The following is a 23,991-nucleotide window of genomic DNA, read 5'->3' as shown; positions in this document are numbered from 1 at the left end:
ATATATATCCAAGGAGTGTCCATGAAGTTTTTTATGGATACGTGTTAGGTACGAGCATCGCTTCATGATAGAAGTACTCGAATAACATAGATTAGAACTATACACAATAATGTGATCTGAGTTTGTAGAAAGAAATGGAAATGCAGAGTTGTTGACAAAATAAAAAAAAAGAAAGAAAAAGAGGAAAATGAAGAAAAATCCGCCTAAAATATCTTATTATAATCATGTACATGGAAGAAATTCTGAAACTCCAGTTACGGGCACTAAAGATTTTTGTTGATCTTTAGGAATATGGTAGGATAAAATATAAATATAAAGAGTAAGGTGCATGCATTTAGATTGCTTGATGTAACAATGACGATGTCCTTAATGGAATTGATCAATCACGAAGGATCTGTATATCCTACGCAATTGGTTAATATAAAATTGTTGTGGTAGAGTAATGTTAAATGAGCACAAAAGAACAAGTAGTGGTGGAGGAAATATCAATTTCTGGTGAGATCCAATGACGACTTTGAGTAACTAAGATCTCACTCAAGCATACTGATTGTGGGTAGGTTGCCTTAGTTCATATAAAAGGAAGTGGTAGACAATATGGGACTTGAATCTTGAATGAAAAAGAAAAGTTAGTTGAGCTAATCAGTTGAGAGAATGCATGTTATGCTGATGTAAAACATATATAGGACTAAAATTAAGAAACCATGGATATAAATAAACCTCACACCCCCTCCCTCTCTGACTCCCTCCATTTCCCGCTCCTTCTTTCTCTCCACTCATCTCCAATCTCCAATTCCTAATCTCCGATCACTGATATTAATGGGGTCAATGCTAATAGCCACTCTGAAAAGAAAGCTCGATTTAAAGATTTCTGGTGCAATTGGTGTAAGCGAAACTTCAACAAGTGCGGAATGATAGAACGCGAAGCAAGGGTCCAATCGGCTTTCCCTTTAGATGTGAAACTTTTCTGAATAAATTGCTGAGCTCCGGTGAATTTATTGACCATCTAGTGGTGTGACGCACCAGAAAATTCTTCAATCAAATTGTTCATCTCATCACTAAGGCAATTGCACTGAACTCACCCTTCCTCAGAGAATCAAGCATACTAGCAGCATCGAGGAAGAGGGAGGGGCAATAGGTAAGCTTCTTGATACTTGATCTGTTTTTTTGGATGATTGATGATTCTTGATGAGTGATATTATCAGGAGCAGATAGCATCTGTCATCTACAATAATCAACGATATGAATATTACTCATCAAGAACAATTAATCATCTAAAACAAAAAGAATCAAAGTATCACAAATGAAGTATCAGGAATCTTACTTATTGTCCTCTCATCTTCTTTGATGCCGGCGATGTGCTCAATTGTCCAGTGGAGGATGAGGTCAGTGTGAGTGCCATGCTGATGAGGTGGACAATCTGATTGGAGATTTTACCGGTAAGTCCCGCTGTTAGATGCTTTGCAAAGTCACCGGAGCGCTACAACTTATTCAGACAAGTTCCACGTCTAAGTAGAAAGTCCAGGTGGATCCTTGCATTGTGTTCTATCATTCACCTTTTGTCAAAGTTTTTCTTTCACCAATTCCAACAAAAATCTTTGACTCGAGCTTTCTTTCCAGAGTGGCTATGAGCATCGCACCCCATTGATATCGGTGATCAGTGATTGGAGAAGTGTGGAGAGAAAGAAGAATATCATGCGGGAAATGGAAGGCGTTAAAGAAGGAGGGGGTTTGTGGTTTTGTACCCACAATTAGTATATTAGTTGAGAGAAGGTTTATTTACAGAATTAGTGTTTGTTGTTTTGCTGGCAGTTTATCATGAAGTTGTCTTTTCTATTATTAGGATGAAGTAAACACTATAAGAGACGAGAAATGAAACCTTTATCAAATAAAATTTTCTTAGTATTTGGTTGGTTTGCTTGTGACTACATATGTTTATTATTTGTTACTTAACCACTCTATTTCACTATCTATTTTAGGAGTTGCAATCATTAACTGAAGCCATAGGTACCGAAAGCCGAGGCCTATCAGATGAGCTTATATCCTTCTTGCCTTCGTCTACTTACAAAACCAGACTATTTTCCCGAAAAGAGAAACGTGATGAGTATGTGCTACTAAACATCTTTTATCAAATTGAATTCATATGTCATCGAAGTGTGTTTGAAAGGTCTAGTAGATTGTTTGTCTACATTTTCATTTTAAATTCATGTATCGAACATTGACTGTAAAATGAGTTATTCATATGTTTTAAGTGGCAGCTAAGAATATAATATCTTTTGAAAAAATATCATGCTATTGATGTGTTGCAATCATTTTTATGTTATGTAAGTTATAGATTGTACCCTTTAAGGGTACGTATGCATAACACTAAACTCTAAAATTAAAGATGAAGTAAAATCCCCAAACATGTGGGCATCTAGAGTTGTACATGTGGATACTTTCTTCACTGTCAGTATGTTACTTCTTTAGAAATTATGACACCGCAAATTGATATAGATCAGGAAATGTACTTTTTATCAGTTTGTTTATCATGACATGTGTGCATAATCTACGGTCACTAAGTCATGATGTTTGACATCAAGACTTGTGTTATAATGTGATATTGAATTATCAAGCATCAAATGACATACTTTCTAAGTATAATTTATAGAAAACACATTTAACCATATGGTGAAACAAATGAGGTTCATCCTATGAAGCATGATATGTGAGCTATCCGATTTTTCATGAATGGCCGCTTATATGGCCATTTTAATAGTTATCTGTGAGTTATGCTAAATTCTTTATATTAGAGAAGATTAAAAGAAACTCTAAAGAAAACTGTCATTCTACAACTCTTTCCATGACGAGCGATGATCAAATTGTGGCATTACGAATTGGTGCCATGACAAGATGAGGCTATTACATCAAATGAAATTCTTTTTCTGGTTATATCTCATTTGCTACTATTTAGATGGTGATAATGTTATCTGATATAAAGAACCTTACCAAAAATGTGGTATCACGAGTGATAAGTGGGATTAAAAACCTAGACATTTGAAAAAAAACAATGTCAGTGAGCAGCATCTTACATTTGCTAGATTCTTATTAGTTATTACAAGGCGGATATCTCTAAGGGCAAGCAGTGAAGACCTGATATTGGCTCAGACCAATATGGTAGAAAAGCTAAACCTAATAGGTCTAGAGTCAGTATTATATTTATGTTGTGCACTTTGCATGAGTTTTTTAAATGTGTCAGAAAAGCTAAAATATGCTATATAGGCTGAGAACGAATCTAACCGATATCTTTAAACTGACAAATCCTAAGTACAAGTTAATATTTGTGTCTACTGCTCAGTAATGAAACTTCCATATGTAGGACTTCTTCGCTTATATGAATCATTAACAATAATCTTTCTTTTCAGATTTGGTATTTCGCAGTCAACGGCGATACTGCTCAGCCACATGAAACCTATTAAAATAGTATGAAGGAAAAAAGTTTTTTACTGAATCTACCCCTCCTGGAAAGGAAATCTTTTACCAGGTAGAACAAGGAGTATGTATACATATGAAATTGTCATAAGGCCATGCTAATTGTGATGGCAAACACGATGATGGCCATAAAAGGAATTTGGAAAATCAAGAAGTGATTGCATAGGTTAATCTAGATCATAGTCAACTCAAGGGTTCTACCTCAACCCAAACAAGATTAGACTTTTTCTACTAAAAATTAACAAGAGGATAGAAATCAAGAAGAGCTGTAGTTACAATAGAATGAAGGTATTTGTGTGTGTGTGTGCATGCACGTGCGTGCATGTGTGTGTCATAGTGATTAGGGACAAGCCTATGATCAAGGAACAATTTACAAAAGAAGTTTTGGTGTAGAAGATTGATTTAGAGCAACGGTTATGATACTCATAATAAGTAGGAGATGGTGGGAGATCATTCAGGTGATGGATCAATAATCCTGGTCAAATAAGGGTTGATTGAAGCAGTAAGCTGATTAATGATCTCTTTAAGTTCTGTAAGTATTCATCAATTCTGAGATATCCTTTTCAGTTTGAAGTCTAGTGTCATAACGAATCACACAAAAGTTGAAGCAAATCTACAAAATGACATTGAAGAGTAAACTAAGCATCAACCATCATTCGAATGTCTTGACAATGAAAGAGAGGAAGTATATCTATTTTTTTAATGTATCAACACTTATCTAGATGTGAATCAAATGGTCAACTTCCTTTCATGAAGCATATGCTGGGTTTGGACTTGATTCTCCATGCGAAAAGTTTTGGGTTAGCAGGGGTTAAAGATGTTGTATGTCAATGACTCCAAGGATGGAAGTAATTGAATAGGACAAAATAGTTTTTGGAATCAAGTTTTCACCAATGTAAACGAGATTGTTGATGGTATGAAGTCATTACAACTACTTCTTTTTGGTAGTGAACTTCTTATTGTTTCGGTTCAACTACTGTAGCACTATATGACCTTTTTCCCCTTCAGAGATAATGGCTAGGATCTTCAATCTGATGGGAACCTGATAATAAACAGTTGGGTGTGTTTCATGTATAGTAGACTCACTGTTATAAATAATGGTAAATAACGTTGCAATAGCGGCGCTAATAGCATTAGCGGTCCATTCCCGCTACACTATCACCTAATAGCGTTGACATATTACGGAATATGCGTTTTTCGCTTGCAAAAGTGGCCATTAGCGTGTCATAACAGTGAATAGTGGGCGATTGCAGCAAGATCTGCTTTTTGACCGTTATTTAAAAACGGTTAGAGGTTTATTTTTAAAAAATTAAACCTAACCTGCAGTCTATGATGCACGGATACAGATACGTGACATGGATACGACACGGACACAGATACGGGATACGACAAAATCCAAAAAATAGGATACGGGGATACGATAAGGATTTAAAAAAATATTATTATATATAGAAAAATTTATAAAATTTGACTAACAATCTAAAATATGAATCTATCATAAAATAACAAGTTTGTAAACAAAAGTATCTCAATGAAGTGGAACCTGAGAGATTGAGAGAGAGGATTAGGGTTAGGGTTAGGGTTTTTTCTTATTTTCTTTCGTTTGAGTCAGCTGAGGATCAAATCGAACGAGAGATTTGAGAAATAGGGATAGGTTTTTTAATCGAACGGTTCGGGTTGGATTTAAACAACCAAACCCGAATGAATCGACCTTCGGCGAATCCGAACCGTGTCCGAGCTCCTTTGACCGTGTTCGAGCCTAATTTGACCGTTGATCCGTGTCGGACACGGATTGACCGTGTCCGACATGTGTCGTGCACGTGTCGTGACGAATCCGTGTCCGATTCGAGTCGGACACAGATTCGTGGCCTCTGGGGGTGAATCCATGCTTCAGAGCCTGCAATCACTGCATCCCATTGCTTCCCGTAATTTTCGGCATATTCTCGCCACCTCCCATAACTTTCGGCACCTCCCTTAACACTTCCTCTCGCCATGAGCTTCTCCTAATGCAATTCTCTCCTCGCTCAGCTCCTCTTCTCGAAGACAACAACTCTTTGATTCCTCCAGTTGTTTTCGGTATTATGTGACAGTTACATGTCTATTTCATGTTTAGCATCTCTTTAAATCATCAAATATGCATTTTTAGATTTTCTAGATTTTTTTAAATTTTTCTTATTTTTTGAATATTTATATATATATATTTAAATTAGACCGCTATTTGGCTTTGTGCTTTTTACTGTTATTTTGTTACAATTGCTCGAAATAGCCTTAGCGATGCCTCACCGCTATGCAACGCTATGCGCTATCAATAACCTTAAACAAACTTCATATCATAATCAGGTCAACCCAGTTCATTTATTAAATGGGTAATATCCAGGTCTGACCCTTTGACCTGTCATGAGCTGATTAAGAATTAAAGAGACTCTACAGTGTCTTTACTAGTTCAATTGTAACTTTAGAGGTTTGCATCAAGGATCATTAATTGTACTGAATTTAAAATTCAGTGCCGTTTTTTGGCACGTGTGGAGTTGCCAACCCGTATTAACCTGTTTTCCAGCATAGTGGAATAGAGATTGATACGGAAAATTGAAAAGATTTGATTCTAAGAGGCACTACCCCAATTTATGTGGGTTTGGAATGAAAGATGTCTGGATTCTCTGTTTGGAGCAACATCTCCATACTGTGAAACAGTATTGAACTAAATTCTCACTTTTATTGAGGATGGCAGATCCTATTTATAATGCATTATGGTAAGTATACTCTCTGTATTATTACAGTATCTGTTAGATTCTGTGTGAACACTTTTAATATATAAAGTAAACATCTTACAGGAAGTACAAGGATTTAGTAGCTTTAGTAGGCGATGCAGGAATTTTGATATAAGATTTTAATAGGATAAACCTAGTTGCAAAGGCCAGTTCAAAGTAAGACAGCTTGAGCAAATGGAAATCCTCCTGTCTATTAAGAAAAATTTCATATATAACTTTCTTAATGTAGTGTGCTAAAACAAAATAACTTTAAGGTATGTCTGCTTATATAAAGCACAATTACCATATATCCTAACCAGGAAAATAAACACATCATCATGCTATTGCAATTTCATCCAAAATCTTTTTGACTGCTAAATTATAGCATATTATGGATCTATAAATTGGTAAATAGGAAACCAGGTTCCACCAGCTACCAATTGTTTCATATTCTACTGCAAGTATTAGAAAAACGAAACATGTTGTAGTCATTGACTTTTCCTGATTCATGCTATTTTTTGAATGCAGGTGTGTGATATGTTACATGGCTTACAAAAATCGAGATAAACTGATCAAGCTTCCCTGCCAACATCAATACCATAAACATTGTATCACTCGTTGGTTGAAGATCAACAAGGTACTATTATTTTGATCAATTATGATTCTCTCCAAATCTTGGACTTATTACTTTTTTTTCGTGTGAAATATTTACTTAATTATTTGATAGTACATTAATTTTGCAAACTTTATTAGACGAGTCAACTGACTTCATATCAGAGTAGTACTTGTCTTTTGGCAGCCTAATCATTTTAAGTCTGGCGTTCCAATGCTCAATGTTCAATGGAACATGTTTGCAATATGAACTCATCATATTGTAAGGAAAAAAGAAAATGATTTTCAGTGAAATCTGAACATGGGGCTGATTGTCTTACTCAGATTTCCCTAAACTACATAGGTGAAGAAACTTCTGAGAGCTTAAGCTAGTAGCCAGGAATGAAGCTTTTCATCGTGAAAGCCAGCATGAATAAGAACCTTCTTATCCGCTAAATGTATCTCAGTAAAAGTACATCCTATATTATGGTTCTTTGTTGGATTCTACTAGTAGGGAATCCAACTTTTCAACTTATACTAGTAGGGAATGCAATATACCAGTTCTACTAGTAACGTTTCATTTCCGGTGTTCATGCCCTCCATATTTCAGGTTCTCCAATATTTGTCCTATATGCATTACCTTCAGTGAACATTCAGGTTCATCGTACATTACGCAATATGCTAGTTGCAGTACAGAGGAAGTAAGCTTCATCAAATTTGTATATTGCATCTGTGCGCATGGGAACATTTCTATGGCCACTCTACTGTTATGTGTTTATTATTCATGTGCATGTGAATGCAGAGAAGACACATGCATCTATGATCATCTAAAACCAATAATTATGATAGTAGAAACTTTTATCTGTTTAAACAATAAAAAGTAAATACTTCATTTCAGAAAACACGACGACAACATTTATTAATCAAAATTTAAATCCGCTTTTGAAAGTCATAGTAGGTCTCGAGTACAAATTATTTTAAGAAAAAAGTTAATACTACTAGTGAATACAACAAAAGAGCTTGTTGAATCATCTAATTATTTCTTCTATTTCCCAGGAGTGTTTATTGAATCATTCAATCATTGTTTTTTTATTTCTCTGGTCACTACTTTTAGTAATTCAGATCAGGGACACGCCACAAATCAGTATGTATGAACTGGATTTTCTGTGTGGGCAAGGATCAGGGATATCATCAACCACGTGATATTTAACATGGGCTCGTGTTGTAAATTTGAAGCGCACCATTCTCTTCTCTTTTAATTGCTAGTGAGATCACTGAAATTTTGTTTTATCATCAGTTTGCCTAACCTGTCACGAATGATCTAGAGATTGCAGGGATATCCAACAAACACTTCAACAAATCTCGTCTTAAAAATTAGTATTGAATGGGACGATGGGAACAATTTGAGTTGAATGTCTTGAAACCCTAATTAACTCAAAGACCAAATCTATCCTACATCAAAAAATACGAGAAGATATATAGAGAAAAAAGAGTGTGGTCCAGATGCACCATAAATTTTTGTTTTGTACAAAGATACTTAACATAAGTAAGGTTCCTGTACAAAGATATGGGTAACATTGTGCAATTACTTCATTATTACATGTTCCATTGTTCGCATATGCTTTCCTGCATTATTAGCAGTTTGGTTATCAAATTTCTATTTATTTGCAAAAATGAGAAACTGAAGGTTGAAAATATCCTGTATCTTTGTATCAGGCATGCCCGGTATGCAATGAAGAGGTTTTCGGGTCTTAAGATGTTGCATTTCCATTGAAAACAACCAATATAAATGAGCAAGCACCTGATCCTGTTGCTTATGAACTCATGAAAGTATGCTCAGTAAAGAGAACAATACTATTATCTGACAGTCCAAAAGTTCTCTTATAGGCACGACATGGGAGGGAGAGGTAATAAAATAATACTCTATTAACTTATTCATGTGTAAATACCCATTTTATTTGCTATATTTGTTGTGCTGCTGGAATTCATGTTGAAAACTTGTGGAAGTTAAGTTTATAGAGATGCTTAATAAGTTGTTGCGAATCGATTTTTGGTATTGTTGCATACATTCATTTGATGGATTATACATAATTTTATTTTGAAGAAAAGATTGTAAGGTTTGTTGTCTATATTTATTTGTTTGTCCTTATTGTTGATCTAGAGCTCTCTCCTCATAGCTGAACAAACTTTTCGCACTCAATATAAATCTCATTTTATCTTTCACAGATAAGGTGTCGAAATAATAGGTTCCAATTTTTCACACTGATGTAGTTCTTACAAGCAGTGTTATTTGATGACTAATTCATGAAATGCAAACCACACTTGGATTTGTTATCCCTTAATTTTATCCTCTGTTATGTAATTTGTAGATTCACACCTAGCACTACAAAAATCAGTCACTTGTTTTCTCAAATGTGTTATTAGCTCTAAAACTTAATGATAGTGAAATAGGGTTATCTTTTTCGTATTTATATTCATTGCATGAGTGTCACATGATATTAAGCATTAAGTTGGGCTTCAAAAAAAAAAAAAAAAGACTGATCCCACTATGAACTTAACTTAATAACTATAATTGCGAAGCCATATATTCTGTAAGAATATTAGGGTGCCCATAAGGTTTTTCAATTCTTGTGATAGCAATGTTGAGTCTTCGGTTCACAGAACGAAATTCCTTTTGTACATTCATCTGTAATTCTTCGATCCCTCGCGTTCGTCCCTCTATTAATAAATTTGGGAACCCAATATAGATTATGACCTGGACCAAATCGATTCTTTTTTGAATTTCTATGCGTGCAATTCCAATTCCTTCTAAACCTGGGGATATTCTCTTATTTTTTTGTACATAGTTCTTGATACAATTCCGTATTTTTTCATCTTCTTGTAGACCCACGGAAAAATTTTTGGGTTGTGCGAAGCGAATTGTTTGTAGAGGAACCCTACCCTCTCTGATCCATTCGACACGTGCAATTTCTTTCCGTCGATACGTCTTGCAATGCAGAAAGATCTCGTTATATTTCTGTATGTTGAAGAGGGACCCGCTGTCCTTGTCTTAGAGGTGTTTGAACACATGCCAGTTATACATGGTTAATACACACCACCTAAAATACATGTACAAATAACGAGAGGATAACTTTGTTTTACCCAGGTGATTCTAAGTGCTAACAAAATTTGGAAAGTGATTACGCCTAAAGGGTCTGGCGGGGGGGGGGGGGGGTTCTATCTGCAAGTTCAACTGTGCCGCTTTTTCCATGGCAAGAAATCTGAGAGTTCTTTCTTCTTCTTCTTCTGCTGGTGGGTTTATTTTGGATTCTTGTGTTTCTACTCTTTGCTATCTTTCCTGCCTCTCCCATGGACTTAGGTGAATATAGACACTGTTATATCTTTGTAGTTACAGTTCTCTTATTGCTTTGCAATTGCTTGAAATGTTCTCTAGAAACTCAAGCAGATTGATTAAATTTATGTATCCTCACGATCCATGAGGTGTGTACGATATAATTTAAATTCTGCTGGTCTTCCTAGAGAAAATGACATCTAACTGCATGAAAATGTCAGCGGTTGAGAGCATGATTGCTTCTCCAATTTGTCAGTCCTTATCGCAATTAGTAGAAAATTTCAACTGGAGAGAGAGAGAGAGAGAGAGAGAGAGAGAGAGAGAGAGAGAGAGAGAGAGAGAGGAGAATGGTCAGCATGAGTTAGTGGAGGAGTTTGAAAATCACCATGGAATGGAGGCTTGAATGGAATTTGAATGTTGGCCTTGAAAAGTGAATAATTTATTAGTGGCTAAATGGTATTTAAATATTCTATTATTTCATCACATTTTTATTTAAATATTCTAAATTGTAAAAAGTAGCACTTTAATATTCTAAGTTAAAAAAAAGAGCACATGAGTACATTTTGTTAGTTTTCATAGTAATATTCTTAGAAAATTTTCTTGACAACTAACAGTAGGTATTAAATTGCTATTTTTTATAACTTAAAGCATTTAAGTACTACTTTCTTATAACTTAGTGTATTAAAACTCTATTTTTTACAACTTATAATATTTAGGTGAAAATGTGGTGAAACAGTAGTATATCTAAATGTCAGTGTTTTTACAACTTTGGTGTTAAAATGCTATTTTTCACAACTTAGAGTAGCAAAGTGCTACTTTTTACAATTTAGGGTATTTAGGTGCAAAGATGATGAAACAATAGGGTATCTAAGCGTCATTTAGCCTTTATTAGGTGATGAATTCGAAGTGTCAAACTCAAACATTATAAGAGGAGAGGAGTGTAATCATTTGCTCAAGGGAGTCATCCAAAAATTTTGGTCTTGGATCTAATTTCTCTACAATTATTCTTCTCTACTGGAGATTCCATGAATTGTATCTACTGTTGTTTAGGGTTGTCAAACGTACTGTGGATGGACACAAGAAGGGTTTGACTTTTGTTGAGGGTGTGATTGATAGAAATCTCTCCTATGTTTGCACTATGGTTGTGGGCTTAGACCGAATGATTGCATCTTCATTATATTCTTTTTTTGTGTAGTCTGGAGTAGGATTGATTTCGACCCAACAGTGATCGTACGTATGTTTATACGTTCAAGCAAGTTCCCACTATAAGAGACACTAAGAAGAGAAGAAATCAAAGGTTTGGTACTACTAGAATCCAATGGAATTAGTCGTATTTATGTTTGTACGTGCAAACGCGTTCTCACTGTAATAAGATTTTCAAAGAGAAGATGTTTGACGGCAGCATATTGTGAACTGTTAAGAGCTGAGAGCTTCTCTGCTCTGTCAGTTTTCTTGTAGCAATTGTTGACAGTTAATTTCAACTGTTTTTTCAGAGCATTACGCCAATTTCTAGCGTTACTTACTCATCTTTAAAAATTTAATTATGATTATATTTCATACTACATCATCCTTAAGATTTCTTATAAGTGGGGAGAGTTGTGCCTAATCTGAATGAAACTCGGATGATTATGTGAAATTTGATGCTGAAGAATCAGCAGATGGGTAGTCGTTAGAGAAATCAAGTTGTAGTCTCATGCTTGTTACAATCAAAATTTCAACTTTATATGAGAGTCTCAATTTTGTTCATAGGGTTCATTGCGAACAGACACCCAAATAGTATCACCCAATTACCAATAGACTCATTGTACTTTTATTCGTTGTGAATAGACTCCTTATAGCTTTACTTGTTGCGAATAGAACCCCTTAGTATTGGCTCGAGTGTCAATACACCCCTTAGTTGTTGGGGATCTTACTCTCCCTACTACGATCTCCGTAGCCTAAAAATCAACCCACAATCAACAAGTAGAAAACACTCACAATCAAGAAAAATAATATTGAGATTTATGTGGTTCGGTCGACCCACTTCGACCTACATCCACAGGGAACAACTCTAGAAAATCCACTATGTACCAAAGAGAATTACAAAAGGAACCACTCACCTCTTGTCTCTCAATCTCTCAACATCACATACATATTTAACCTCTCTTGTTCTCTCCAAAGCCCTCTTTTTACAATCTTTTGCATGGACAAAGACTGTGAAGCTCTCTCCCAATATTGTAATCTTTTGCACAGATAAAAACTATGAAACACACTCATGTCACGCGCTTCTTGAATCCGGTTTACACCCTTTGTTGATCTAGATTACAAGTAGGGGTGCCAAATGGTTTGGTTTCATCCTAACCGATCCGCATCTGTATCCGTGTTTGAACGACGCAGAGAAAGTAGGCTTTTTCTAGAACTGGGCAGATATGATTTGAGGTACAGATCCAGTTTAAATGTTTTTTTTCTAGATATGGATCTAGATCTAGATATAAGTGTAAAATTCGGATACAAATATGAATATTTGTAATTCACTTAATATAAGGATTCGGGCCCACTTATATATCCAAACACATAACCAACCCAAAACCCATACTTCAATTCCTAAAATTCTCAAAACCTCTGTTGTTTCTCCTCTCGGCTATCACTATGAATCTCGACCTCCGCCTTTCTCTGTTGTTTCTCCCCTCTGCCTTTCTTTGTTCGACTACTCCACGCCGACTATCTCTTGCATGCTCTCAAGCTATCTCCGGTGCTCTCTCAGCATCTCCAGCGATGATCCTAGTATTTTTTATGATCATCTATAGAAATAGTATGATAATCATCCGTGTTATCTCTGACGGTCATTCTTATTGTTCCATCATCATATTCATTATTCCATAAGGTCGAATCAAAATCCTGATTTCACATATTTCTTGCTTTGTCAATCTGTGACTATAAAGTTTTTTTATTAAGTTTTTGATAAAGCTTTTATAGAATTTTGGACTTATATTTCAGTAAATTTTGGAGTCTTGATGTGTTTGAGGATATGAGAATTAGAAAAGTTATAAATATTGGATTAGTAATGTTGATAGCTTAAGGATATTATTAGTGCTCTCTTTCTCTAGATTTCTTGATTTTTGCTATAGGTTTAGAAATGTTTAGCTCTGTGAGCTTTAATTTGCTTCTTTAAATCAAGAATTAATGTAGTTCCACCTTTCTTGTATGTACCAAGAATAATCAGGCTGAGTCCAAGACACGAATATATAATGATAGTATATATATATATATATATATATTATTAATTATATATATATATATATATATATATATATATATATTGAGAAATATGGAGAACCTTGTACCAGTTGCTTAAAACAATTTGGTAGTGATGTAGCCTAATCTTGACCCTACATCACACCTCGAAGATAGAGCCTCAACCACCACCTTCACCAAACTCCTATGTAGATGTTAGACAGATTAGGCCACATCCACTACCAAGTTGCTTGGAAGCAACTTGGTACCAAGTTTCTATTCATATATTATATACTATATTATAATTATATATTATATATATACTATATAATATATATATTATATATATTATAATATATTATAGAGTATAAAATAGAGAGAGAGAGATGAGAGAAGAGAAAAAGGTATACTTGGGTACCGAAGGATCTTGTAGTGGATTGGACACATCTTGTCCATACACACACCTTGAAGATGAGCGCTCACAACTCCAACGTGTGATGTATTGGACAAGGATGTGGTGCCACATCATGACCAGGATCCTTGGCCAAGTAGTAACCCATAATATTCGCTCAATATATAATAATAATATCATATATATATATATATAATATATATAATTAGAAGCATATGGGTATGCTTCCCTGACCAAGCCAAAAGTTGTGCTTCGGTAGTGATGTGTCAACGATCCTTCTCCTCATCTCAATATGGGACCATATCTCACAATAGGTAGTGATGGATGAGCGATGTGGACACATCGTACCAACACAAAATATTGTGTCTTGGTACAAGCAGCACCCATTTCTCTCTCTCTCTCTCTCCCGCTAATATATATATATTATATAATATATGAAAAATATGATGTTGCTTTGGTACCAAGCACAATTTTGTACTTGTAGTGGTATATATATAATATTAATATATGATATATATACTATAATATATATATATATATAAAATGAGAGAGAGAGAGAGGAAATGGTAATGCTTGGTACCAAGCCCAAACATTTTTTGTGCTGGTAGTGTTATGTGGCTTATTATCTCCACTCATTCAAATGGGGGGAGCACATTCAACATGGGTTGAATCGTGGTTTTCCCCCATCTGAATGAGTGGATGAGAATGGAGACACCTCACTTACCAGCACAAAATTGTGCCTAGTACCCGAAGTATACCATTTTCTATCATATTATATATAATATATTATAGTATATATAATATAATAATATATATTATAATAATATATAATATAATATATTAGAGAGAGAGAGAGAAGAGAGAGAGAGAGAGAGAAAATATGGAGAACTGATTACCATGTGCTTAAAAAACTTGTAGTGCTGTGGCCTAGATCTTTAGCCCTACATCACAGCCATCGAAATAGCTCAAACACCATTCACCACATCCCAAGTAAGATGTATGGACAAAGATAGGCCACATTCACTACAAGTTGTGTTGGGAGCAACTTGGTACCAAGTAGTTCCTCCATTTTTCTCATATATATAATATAATATAATTAAGATAATATTAATATATAGTGATGGAGAAATATGTGTATGATGTACACAAGAGCACAAATTTTGTAATTGGAATAGTTAGATTGTGTCGAATCCCCATCCACCTCATATACTCATGTGAATATGTTCTCTACATTGGAATTGAGTGGAGGGGATATTGACCACTCAACATACAAAGGCTAGACTTTTTGTCTGTGTCCAAGCATGACCGCATATTTCTCTCTCCAGCTCGTCTCTCCTCTCCTGATCTTCTATACTATATAGTGATAATTATATATATATATTATATAATATATATATATATATATATTATATGAGAAATATGTGTTATTGCTGGTACCATAGCACATTTGTAATGGTAGTGATGGTGTCCACCCCAATCCATCATTACCCATCGTGAATAGTTTCTACTTGAATGAGTGGAGGGATTTAAAAACTGCACTACCAGGATAACTTTTTGTGTCTTGGTAACAAGCATACCATAATTTCTCTCTCTCTTCTCTCTCTCTTCTTCTCTCTCTCGTCTCTCTCTCTCTCTACTATCATTATATCTTCTAATATATATATATATATATAATATTAATATATATATTTATTATATATATATATCATATATATAATTATATAATTATATATATATATATATATATATATGTATAATATATATATGTATCATAATATATATATATATTATATATATATAGAAATTGTATATGTATATATATATATATATACATATGTATATAAAATACCTGTATAATATATATGTCAACTAATACTATACGAAGTCATAACATATATATACATATGCTAAATATATATATATAAAATATGACATATATATATATATATACAGTATGTATATATATATTAACATATGGTATATATATTAATACTATGATATATATATATACATAATGTATTAATTAATATAAATAATATTGATTATATAATATAGTATAGTATATATAGATATATTATATCAGTATATATATATTATATATAGTTAATATGACACTTATGTAATGTGTGCCTGTGTTGTGTGTGTGTGGGGACAATTACAAAAACCAACCTTTTTGTTTTATGTTGGCAAAACCCGACCCTTTGAAATAATTCAAAAACGGACCTGTTTTTCAGCCCACCGCCTGAAAACAGGCGGTTTTGTAAAGGAGGTTCTTCGAAGCACGGGGAGTTTCAATACACCGTGAAGTTTATTGAGAAATTAAACTTTCGACGGATGTTGAACTCGCGTGAAGTTTAATATTCGCTTAAAAATCCACGGGAGTTCAAACTCCGTGGAATTACTTAAATATCCAGGAATGATCACTGGGTCTCTGGAAACGGACTGCAACTTCACCGGGAGTTTCAATCCGTGAAGTTGCAGGCCACATTTGCAGGGATGAGTCTCTCTGAGAATATTGACTGGAGTTGAACTCCCGTGGAGTTTGGTACCCCCTATATAACCGCGCGTGACCCACCCGACCCCAGCCCACAAACCCTAAACTTTCAACTTCGTTCCCAAACGCCGCCTTCGCAGTGCCATCGCTACCCCAGCCTCCGACCACCGCCGCCCCAGCCTCCAACTCCCACCGGTGCCCCAGCTTCCGACCGCCGCCGGCGCCGCCGCCTCCGACCGCCGCCTCCCTTCAGATCTCAGTCTGTTTTTTTTTTTCAAAAAAAAGGTAAATTCAATTGTTGTATACTCCCACTATTTGATTGTGATTACATGTAAGAATCTAGATTTTAAAATTTAATTATGAATTGTTTATGAATTTTATGAAGAAATGTGAAAATGTTTATGAATTTTGTGAAGAAATGTGAAAATTAGAGGGGAAATTATCAATAAATGTGAAAATTAGAGGGGAAATTATCAATAAATGTGAAAATTAGAGGGAAAATTATCAATGGGGAAATTATCAACAATTTTGTGAAATTTGTGAAGAATTAGTGTGTAAATTATCAATAATTTTGTGAAATTAGGGGGGAAATTATCAATAATTTTGAAAATTATTGTATTTAGAGTTTAGAATTTAATTGTGAATTATTTAGATTTTGTGAAGAAAAATTAGATTTTACATATGTATGATATAAATTAGATTTTAGAATTTAATTATGAATTATTTACGAATTTTGTGAAGATGTATTAAATAATTTTGTGTATTTAGAGGTGAAATTATCAATTAATGTGGAAATTAGAGTTACTACCTAAATGTAAAAATTAGTAACAATCAATATTTATTTGGCTTTTCGTGTAATATTGATATTGAATTTTTTACTCTTCAGAGGTAACGATGAACGATCGAATTGTAATTCTCTGTTCTTATGATGAGAAGATTAATTACCTCGAAAATAATATGCCCGTTTATGAAGGAGGTATGACGAGACCGTTGTTCATAACAAAATCGTGTACTTTCGATGAGTTGGTTAATGAATTACACAAACTTACATTAACTAACTCACATGAGTATCACCTCAGTGTGGTTTGCAATTATCCTATTGTGGGGAACAGAACAAGTGGCATTCAAATACCAAGTGACTACAATATGAGTCTCATTCATGTCTTACACGACGAGAAGCGTTCGGTCGAATTGTTCATTGAAAAACATCAGAGAGATTTGGGCAAATCGTTGAACTACGAAGGAATGTATTCCCGCATGTTGGAGGATCCTGAAGTTGATTTTATAGGCTTTTTATCTCCTCAACAAGCTGAATGCTGGACACAATCACAATACATGAGCAGTCCTTCGTTCGTGGGCACTTCGAATGCTTTCGATACTAACACGGGAATTCAAGAAGATAATGCAAGTGTTGAATCCGAGAATGATGATGAAGAGGAGGGATTACAAATTAATAGCATGACCTTGATAGATCGTGATGACGGGGAAAACCAACACATCGACGAATGTTATGTTAATAATGAGTATATCGGCTTAGAGGATCCACCGCCCGATGAACTTCAAGGAGAAGAATGGATTGATAACTCCGCGATGGAAAGTGTTCCTATTAGCACTAATAGCGGTGTTGATACATAGGCCGATGACTTCTCATTCATGAAGGGAGATCTTTACGAGAGTAAGGAGAAATTGATCCATGCTATTCGTACATATTCCATTGCAAAAAATGTGAAGTTCAGGCCAACCAAAAATAATACTACAAGCTATAATGTGGTTTGTTTCTATCGCAAAGATGACGATGTCGAAGATAATAGTGGACACCACGACGGCAATGCGAGGTGTCCGTGGAAGCTTAATTCACGCTCGGGGGCAAGAGTAGGTGGGCAATTCAAAATCATGGCATACAATGGACTCCACACTTGTAGCAATCCTCGATTAGAGATGAATAACAAGAATACGTCCTCTTCTTTTATATATCGATTGATTTTACCGCATCTGAGGGAGGATCTTGATCTAAGGCCGAAAGATATCCGTCTTTTAGTGCATAAAGCCACCAACTTGGATGTATCATATCACAAGTGTTTGAATGCTAGGAGGAAGGCGATGATAAAAATATTCGGGGATTGGGATAATTCGTATGATAAAAATATATATAGAAAAACTTATGTCAACTTAAGTGGACGTCCACTAAGTTTAGTTGTCATTGATGATCACTTGATTGAGCTACATCGTGGATGATTCGCTCCGTTGAACTTAATCTACATATTCTAAAACCCCAACACACCAAATTTGGGGTGAACCCGTCGTGGTTTGACCCTTCATCCACTCGTATCAATTTTAACGGTTTCGAATGAATAGAACTTTTTACATGGCTCGACAGAGGGTCAAACCACGACGGGTTCACCCCAAATTTGGTGTGTTGGGGTTTTAGAATATGTAGATCAAGTTCAACGGAGCGGATCATCCATAATGTAGCTCAATCAAGTGATCATCAATGACTAAGAAACTTAGTGGACGTCCACTTAAGTTGACATAAGTTTCTCTTGATGTTCGTGAACACATAGTCGATGAGGTTCTTCCGTTGATGACGAAGGTTGGGAGGATAAGAGACGAGGCCGACTCCTCCTCCAACTCTACGCCCGATTCTGAGCGCGCGGGGCGGACTCATAGTCTGCACATGTAAGAATCGCAGGAGTACGAGACTAATTTTCCTCGTGGTACCTCCGACGGTCAAGTCAGCCGGTAAACTTGAGGAGGGTTTTTTGAGAGATCCCTAGGCCATTGAGGTCCTTGCAGGGGGTACTCTTATAGAATCAATGATTCTTTTTTAGCAAAGGCAAATTCATAGTTTTTATCAAGAAGTAGCAGAAAAGAATCCTCCCTTTTTTTTTACCTTATTTCCCCCCTTTTATAGCCCATTGCCTTCGGGAGTTTGTCCCTGCGGCTTTGATTATGCATAGAAGGCGGTTAAGGGGTGAGCTGGAGGATGAGTCATTTTTCTCCTTCTAGGTGTTGGCTGACGATTGGGATGGAAGTCATTCAAATACAGGAGAGAGATGTCCCCTCAGCATCCTAGATTTGACAGATGAGACAGGGCAGAGGATAGACCCGCTGCTCGGTCGTCCTTCCCTCTCCAGATAGCGGTTGGTGATTGGAGGGGAAGTCATTCGAGCCCAGAAATGTATCATGGCGATCCTAGAGAAGTGACTTGTGAGTAGAATAAGCGGCTTGTGCAGGGGATTTGTCAGAGCAGAGATCTTGATGGGACTGATCAGTGCTGTTGTGTTGATTGACATCTTTGTGATTTCCTAACTTGATAGCCGAGTGAGATTCGGGTCGAGTATATAGTCGAGACGTCTGCTGGATGAGTCGTCTTGATTATGAGAGACCAACTGGTCCTGCACTTCGATTCGGTAATGATGACCCTTGGTCAAAAATGACTGTCCGCTCGACTGGCTGATAGACTTGCCATTGGCTGGGCTTTGGAGCCTCTAATATGGTTTGAACTATGGACTTTTTAGTATATGCAGACAATCTTTCGGTATCTTCATCTTTAGATGGTAAATTAGCATAACAATGGGTATGCTTGGTACTAAGTACAAAAAGTGGTGCTTGGTAGTGAGGTGGTATAATTCCCTCCACTCATTCAAATGGTTGCATCTCCACATACACTCCTCAACCCATGTGAATGTGATTCCCCATTTGAATGAGTGGAGCGGATTGTGTCACCTCACTACCAAGCACACACTTGCATCTAGGGGTGGCAAACAGGTTGGGTCGGGTTGGGTCATAGTTGACCCGACCCGTATAAGTGTGACCCGACCCAACCCGTTTAATTAATGAGTCAATGTGATCCGACCCGTTTATTAAACGGGTTACCTGACCCGTTTATTAAACGGGTTACCCGACCCGACCCATATAATTTATACATTATTTTTATATTAAATATTTAAAATAACAAATGAGAATATATCTATTCACCTTAGAAAATTGGAATTACCTTAAAACATGTACTCCTAGCTTAATCCTCAGAAAATTTGGATTATCCAAAATATTCCAAAGACTAAATTCACAGCAGTTAAGGGGCTAAACTTTATTTTAAGGGATTTGTTACCGAGTGTTCCTGGGAGGGCACTCCTTACAGTGAAGCTAGAGTTTTAAAAACTGATGAACCGAAAACGAAATTCACAGAAGTTAGAGGTTAAACTTAATTTTCCTATCACACTGAAAACGATAATATGATTTGCTTTCTTCCTCATCTGCTTCTATTTGTAACTGTTGGTGGGGAACGTGTGATGTCAGCGGTCGGGAAGAACGTATTTATTTATTTTTTATTCCACACTAAAATAAGAAAAATTTAAGGGAAAAATGTGTCCAGGCCCCAAAAACAGAAACTTCATGTGACAAGGCCCCTCATAATTTTTTCTATGTGGATTAGCCCCTTGAAGTGTGACACTTTGTACTGCAGCCCCTTTTTATCAATTATCATATGCCAGCTAAGCTAAAATTCCCAAACTATCCTTATCCTCGCTCTTCAATCTCTCTGACCCAGCACTCACATCATCATCTCTCTCTCTCTCTCATCTCCTCTCTCTCTCTCTCTCTCTCTCTCTCTCTCATCTCCTCTCTCTCTTATCCTCTCTCCTCAATCTCTCTGACCCAGCACTCACATCATCTCTCTCTCTCTCTCTCCTCTCTCTCTCTCTCTCTCTCTCTCATCTCCTCTCCTCTCTCTCTCTCTCTCTCTCCTCTCTCTAAAACTAAGAGCTTTCTCAAGCTCGTCGTCCTGGCCGAGACGCACAGAGCATTAATCTAGTAGCTAGAAGAAGAAAAGAAAAAAAAGAAAAAAATAAAAAAAGAAAAAAGAAAGGTAAGGAGAAGTAGAGTAGAAGGGGAATGAAGAGAAATGCCGTAATTAAGAAAGAACGAAAATGTGTATTAATGTATCTCTATGAATGAAATTGCCACGATGCCACCGAGCGATATTCGAAGCAATATAACGAGAGGTAGAAAATGAGCCCAAATGAAAGGAAGATAGCGTGTGATAGACAATATAAAGGGATACACACCGGCACAGATGGTAGTGAAAACGGAGACCGGAGGTGGCCGTAAAACACGCGCGAAGTCGGCACGGCGCTGCTGTTTTCTCCTCGCTGCTGTCGTCGAGCGATGTTTCGGATGTTACCGAGAGAGATAGAGAATGAGTTAGAGCGTGATACAAATTGGAGGTGATAGGCAACATGTAGGACTACTCACCAAAGAAGAAATCGACGAAAACCGAGATTGGAGGCGATCAGAAAGTGCGTGCGAATTCGGCACAAAACTATAGTTTTCTGTAGTGCAATTTCTCGCCGTTCGGGTTTATTCTTCGCTGTTCGGAGATTTTCGCCGCTGTCCGGGCTTACCGGAGGTGGGAGGAGGTTGCCGGGGTCGTCGGGGTGTCTCGGTGGGCTCCGTTGGAGGTAGGAGGAGCTTTTCTCCGTTACCAAGAGCCTAGAATTAAGATGAATTAGAGCTAGAACTAGCTAGAACTAGCAAGATAGAAGCTAGAACTGGGCGTATACAAGTTAGAACTTGGGGAATAGAAGCTAGAGCTAACGTAGAAGAAAGAACTAGCAAGTGTGCATGTAAAAAACCCTTGTTAGGTTTAGAACTAGCAAGATAGAAGCTAGAACTGGGGGTATACAAGCTAGAACTAGGGGAATAGAAGCTAGAACTAACGTAGAATAAAGAACTAGCAAATATGCATGTAAAAAACCCTTGTTGGGTTTAGAAATAGCAAGATAGAAGCTAGAACTGGGGGTATACAAGCTAGAACTAGGGGAATAGAAGCTAGAACTAACGTAGAAGAAAGAACTAGCAAGTGTGCATGTAAAAAACCCTTGTTGGGTTTAGAACTAGCAAGATAGAAGCTAGAACTGGGGGTATACAAGCTAGAACTAGGGGAATAGAAGCTTGAACTAACGTAGAATAAAGAACTAGCAAGTGTGCATGTAAAAAAACCCTTGTTGGGTTTAGAACTAGCAAGATAGAAGCTTGAACTGGGGGTATACAAGCTAGAACTAGGGGAATAGAAACTAGAACTAGGGGAATAGAAGCTAGAACTAACGTAGAATAAAGAACTAGCAAGTGTGCATGTAAAAATTTCTTGTTGGGTTTAGAACTAGCAAGATAGAAGCTAGAACTGGGGGTATACAAGCTAGAACTAGAGGAATAGAAACTAGAACTAACGTAGAAGAAAGAACTAGCAAGTGTGCATGTAAAAAACCCTTGTTGGGTTTAGAACTAGCAAGATAGAAGCTAGAACTGGGGGTATACAAGATAGAACTAGGGGAATAGAAGCTAGAACTGACGTAGAATAAAGAACTAGCAAGTGTGCATGTAAAAAACCCTTGTTGGGTTTATAACTAGCAAGATAGAAGCTAGAACTGGGGGTATACAAGCTAGAACTAGGGAAATAGAAGCTAGAACTAACGTAGAATAAATAACTAGCAAGTGTGCATGTAAAAAACCCTTGTTGGGTTTAGAACTAGCAAGATAGAAGCTAGAACTGGGGGTATACAAGCTAGAACTAGGGGAATAGAAGCTAGAACTAACGTAGAATAAAGAACTAGCAAGTGTGTATATAAAAAATCCCTTGTTGGGTTTAGAACTAGCAAGATAGAAGCTAGAACTGGGGGTATACAATCTAGAACTAGGTGAATAGAAGCTAGAACTAACGTAGAAGAAAGAACTAGCAACTGTGCATGTAAAAAACCCTTGTTGGGTTTAGAAATAGCAAGATAGAAGCTAGAACTGGGGGTATACAAGCTAGAACTCGGGGAATAGAAGCTAGAACTAACGTAGAATAAAGAACTAGCATGTGTGCATGTAAAAAACCCTTGTTGGGTTTAGAACTAGCAAGATAGAAGCTAGAACTGGGGGTATACAATTGGGTTTAGAACTAGCAAGATAGAAGCTAGAACTGGGGGTATACAATCTAGAACTAGGGGAATAGAAGCTAGAACTAACGTAGAAGAAAGAACTAGCAACTGTGCATGTAAAAAACCCTTGTTGGGTTTAGAACTAGCAAGATAGAAGCTAGAACTGGGGGTATACAAGCTAGAACTAGGGGAATAGAAGCTAGAACTAACGTAGAAGAAAGAACTAGCAAGTGTGCATGTAAAAAACCCTTGATGGGTTTAGAACTAGCAAGATAGAAGCTAGAACTGGGGGTATACAAGCTAGAACTAGGGGAATAGAAGCTAGAACTAACGTAGAAGAAAGAACTAGCAAGTGTGCATGTAAAAAACCCTTGTTGGGTTTAGAACTAGCAAGATAGAAGCTAGAACTGGAGGTATACAAGCTAGAACTAGGGGAATAGAAGCTAGAACTAACGTAGAAGAAAGAACTAGCAAGTGTGCATGTAAAAAACCCTTGTTGGGTTTAGAACTAGCAAGATAGAAGCTAGAACTGGAGGTATACAGGCTAGAACTAGGGGAATATAAGCTAGAACTAGCGTAGACTTCTATTACCCTAGTTCTAGCTTGCATATCCCCAGTTCTAGCTTCTATCTTGCTAGTTCTAAACCCAACAAGAGTTTTTTACTTGCACACTTGCTAGTTCTTTCTTCTACGTTAGTTCTAGCTTCTATTCCCCTAGTTCTAGCTTGTATACCCCTAGTTCTAGCTTCTATCTTGCTAGTTCTAAACCCAACAAGGGTTTTTTACATGCACACTTGTTAGTTCTTTCTTCTACA

At 36.4% G+C, this 23,991-nt stretch overlaps 1 protein-coding gene across 1 annotated transcript in view; it reads left to right on the top strand.

The window, feature by feature from the left end:
* Positions 1-8,914, top strand: part of LOC109838473 (E3 ubiquitin ligase BIG BROTHER-like) — an 11,999-nt gene extending 3,085 nt beyond the window's left edge. The window contains exons 4-6 of the mRNA XM_020406914.1: positions 1,977-2,101; positions 6,744-6,852; positions 8,523-8,914. Coding sequence (XP_020262503.1) covers positions 1,977-2,101; positions 6,744-6,852; positions 8,523-8,561 — 273 coding nt within the window. The 3' untranslated portion in view covers positions 8,562-8,914. The remainder of the gene's footprint in view (positions 1-1,976; positions 2,102-6,743; positions 6,853-8,522) is intronic.

Source organism: Asparagus officinalis, chromosome 4, assembly GCF_001876935.1.
Source record: "Asparagus officinalis chromosome 4, Aspof.V1, whole genome shotgun sequence".
NCBI lineage: Eukaryota > Viridiplantae > Streptophyta > Magnoliopsida > Asparagales > Asparagaceae > Asparagus > Asparagus officinalis.
The sequence above is the reverse complement of the archived record's forward strand: the minus strand, read 5'-3'. Positions and strand labels throughout refer to the sequence as shown.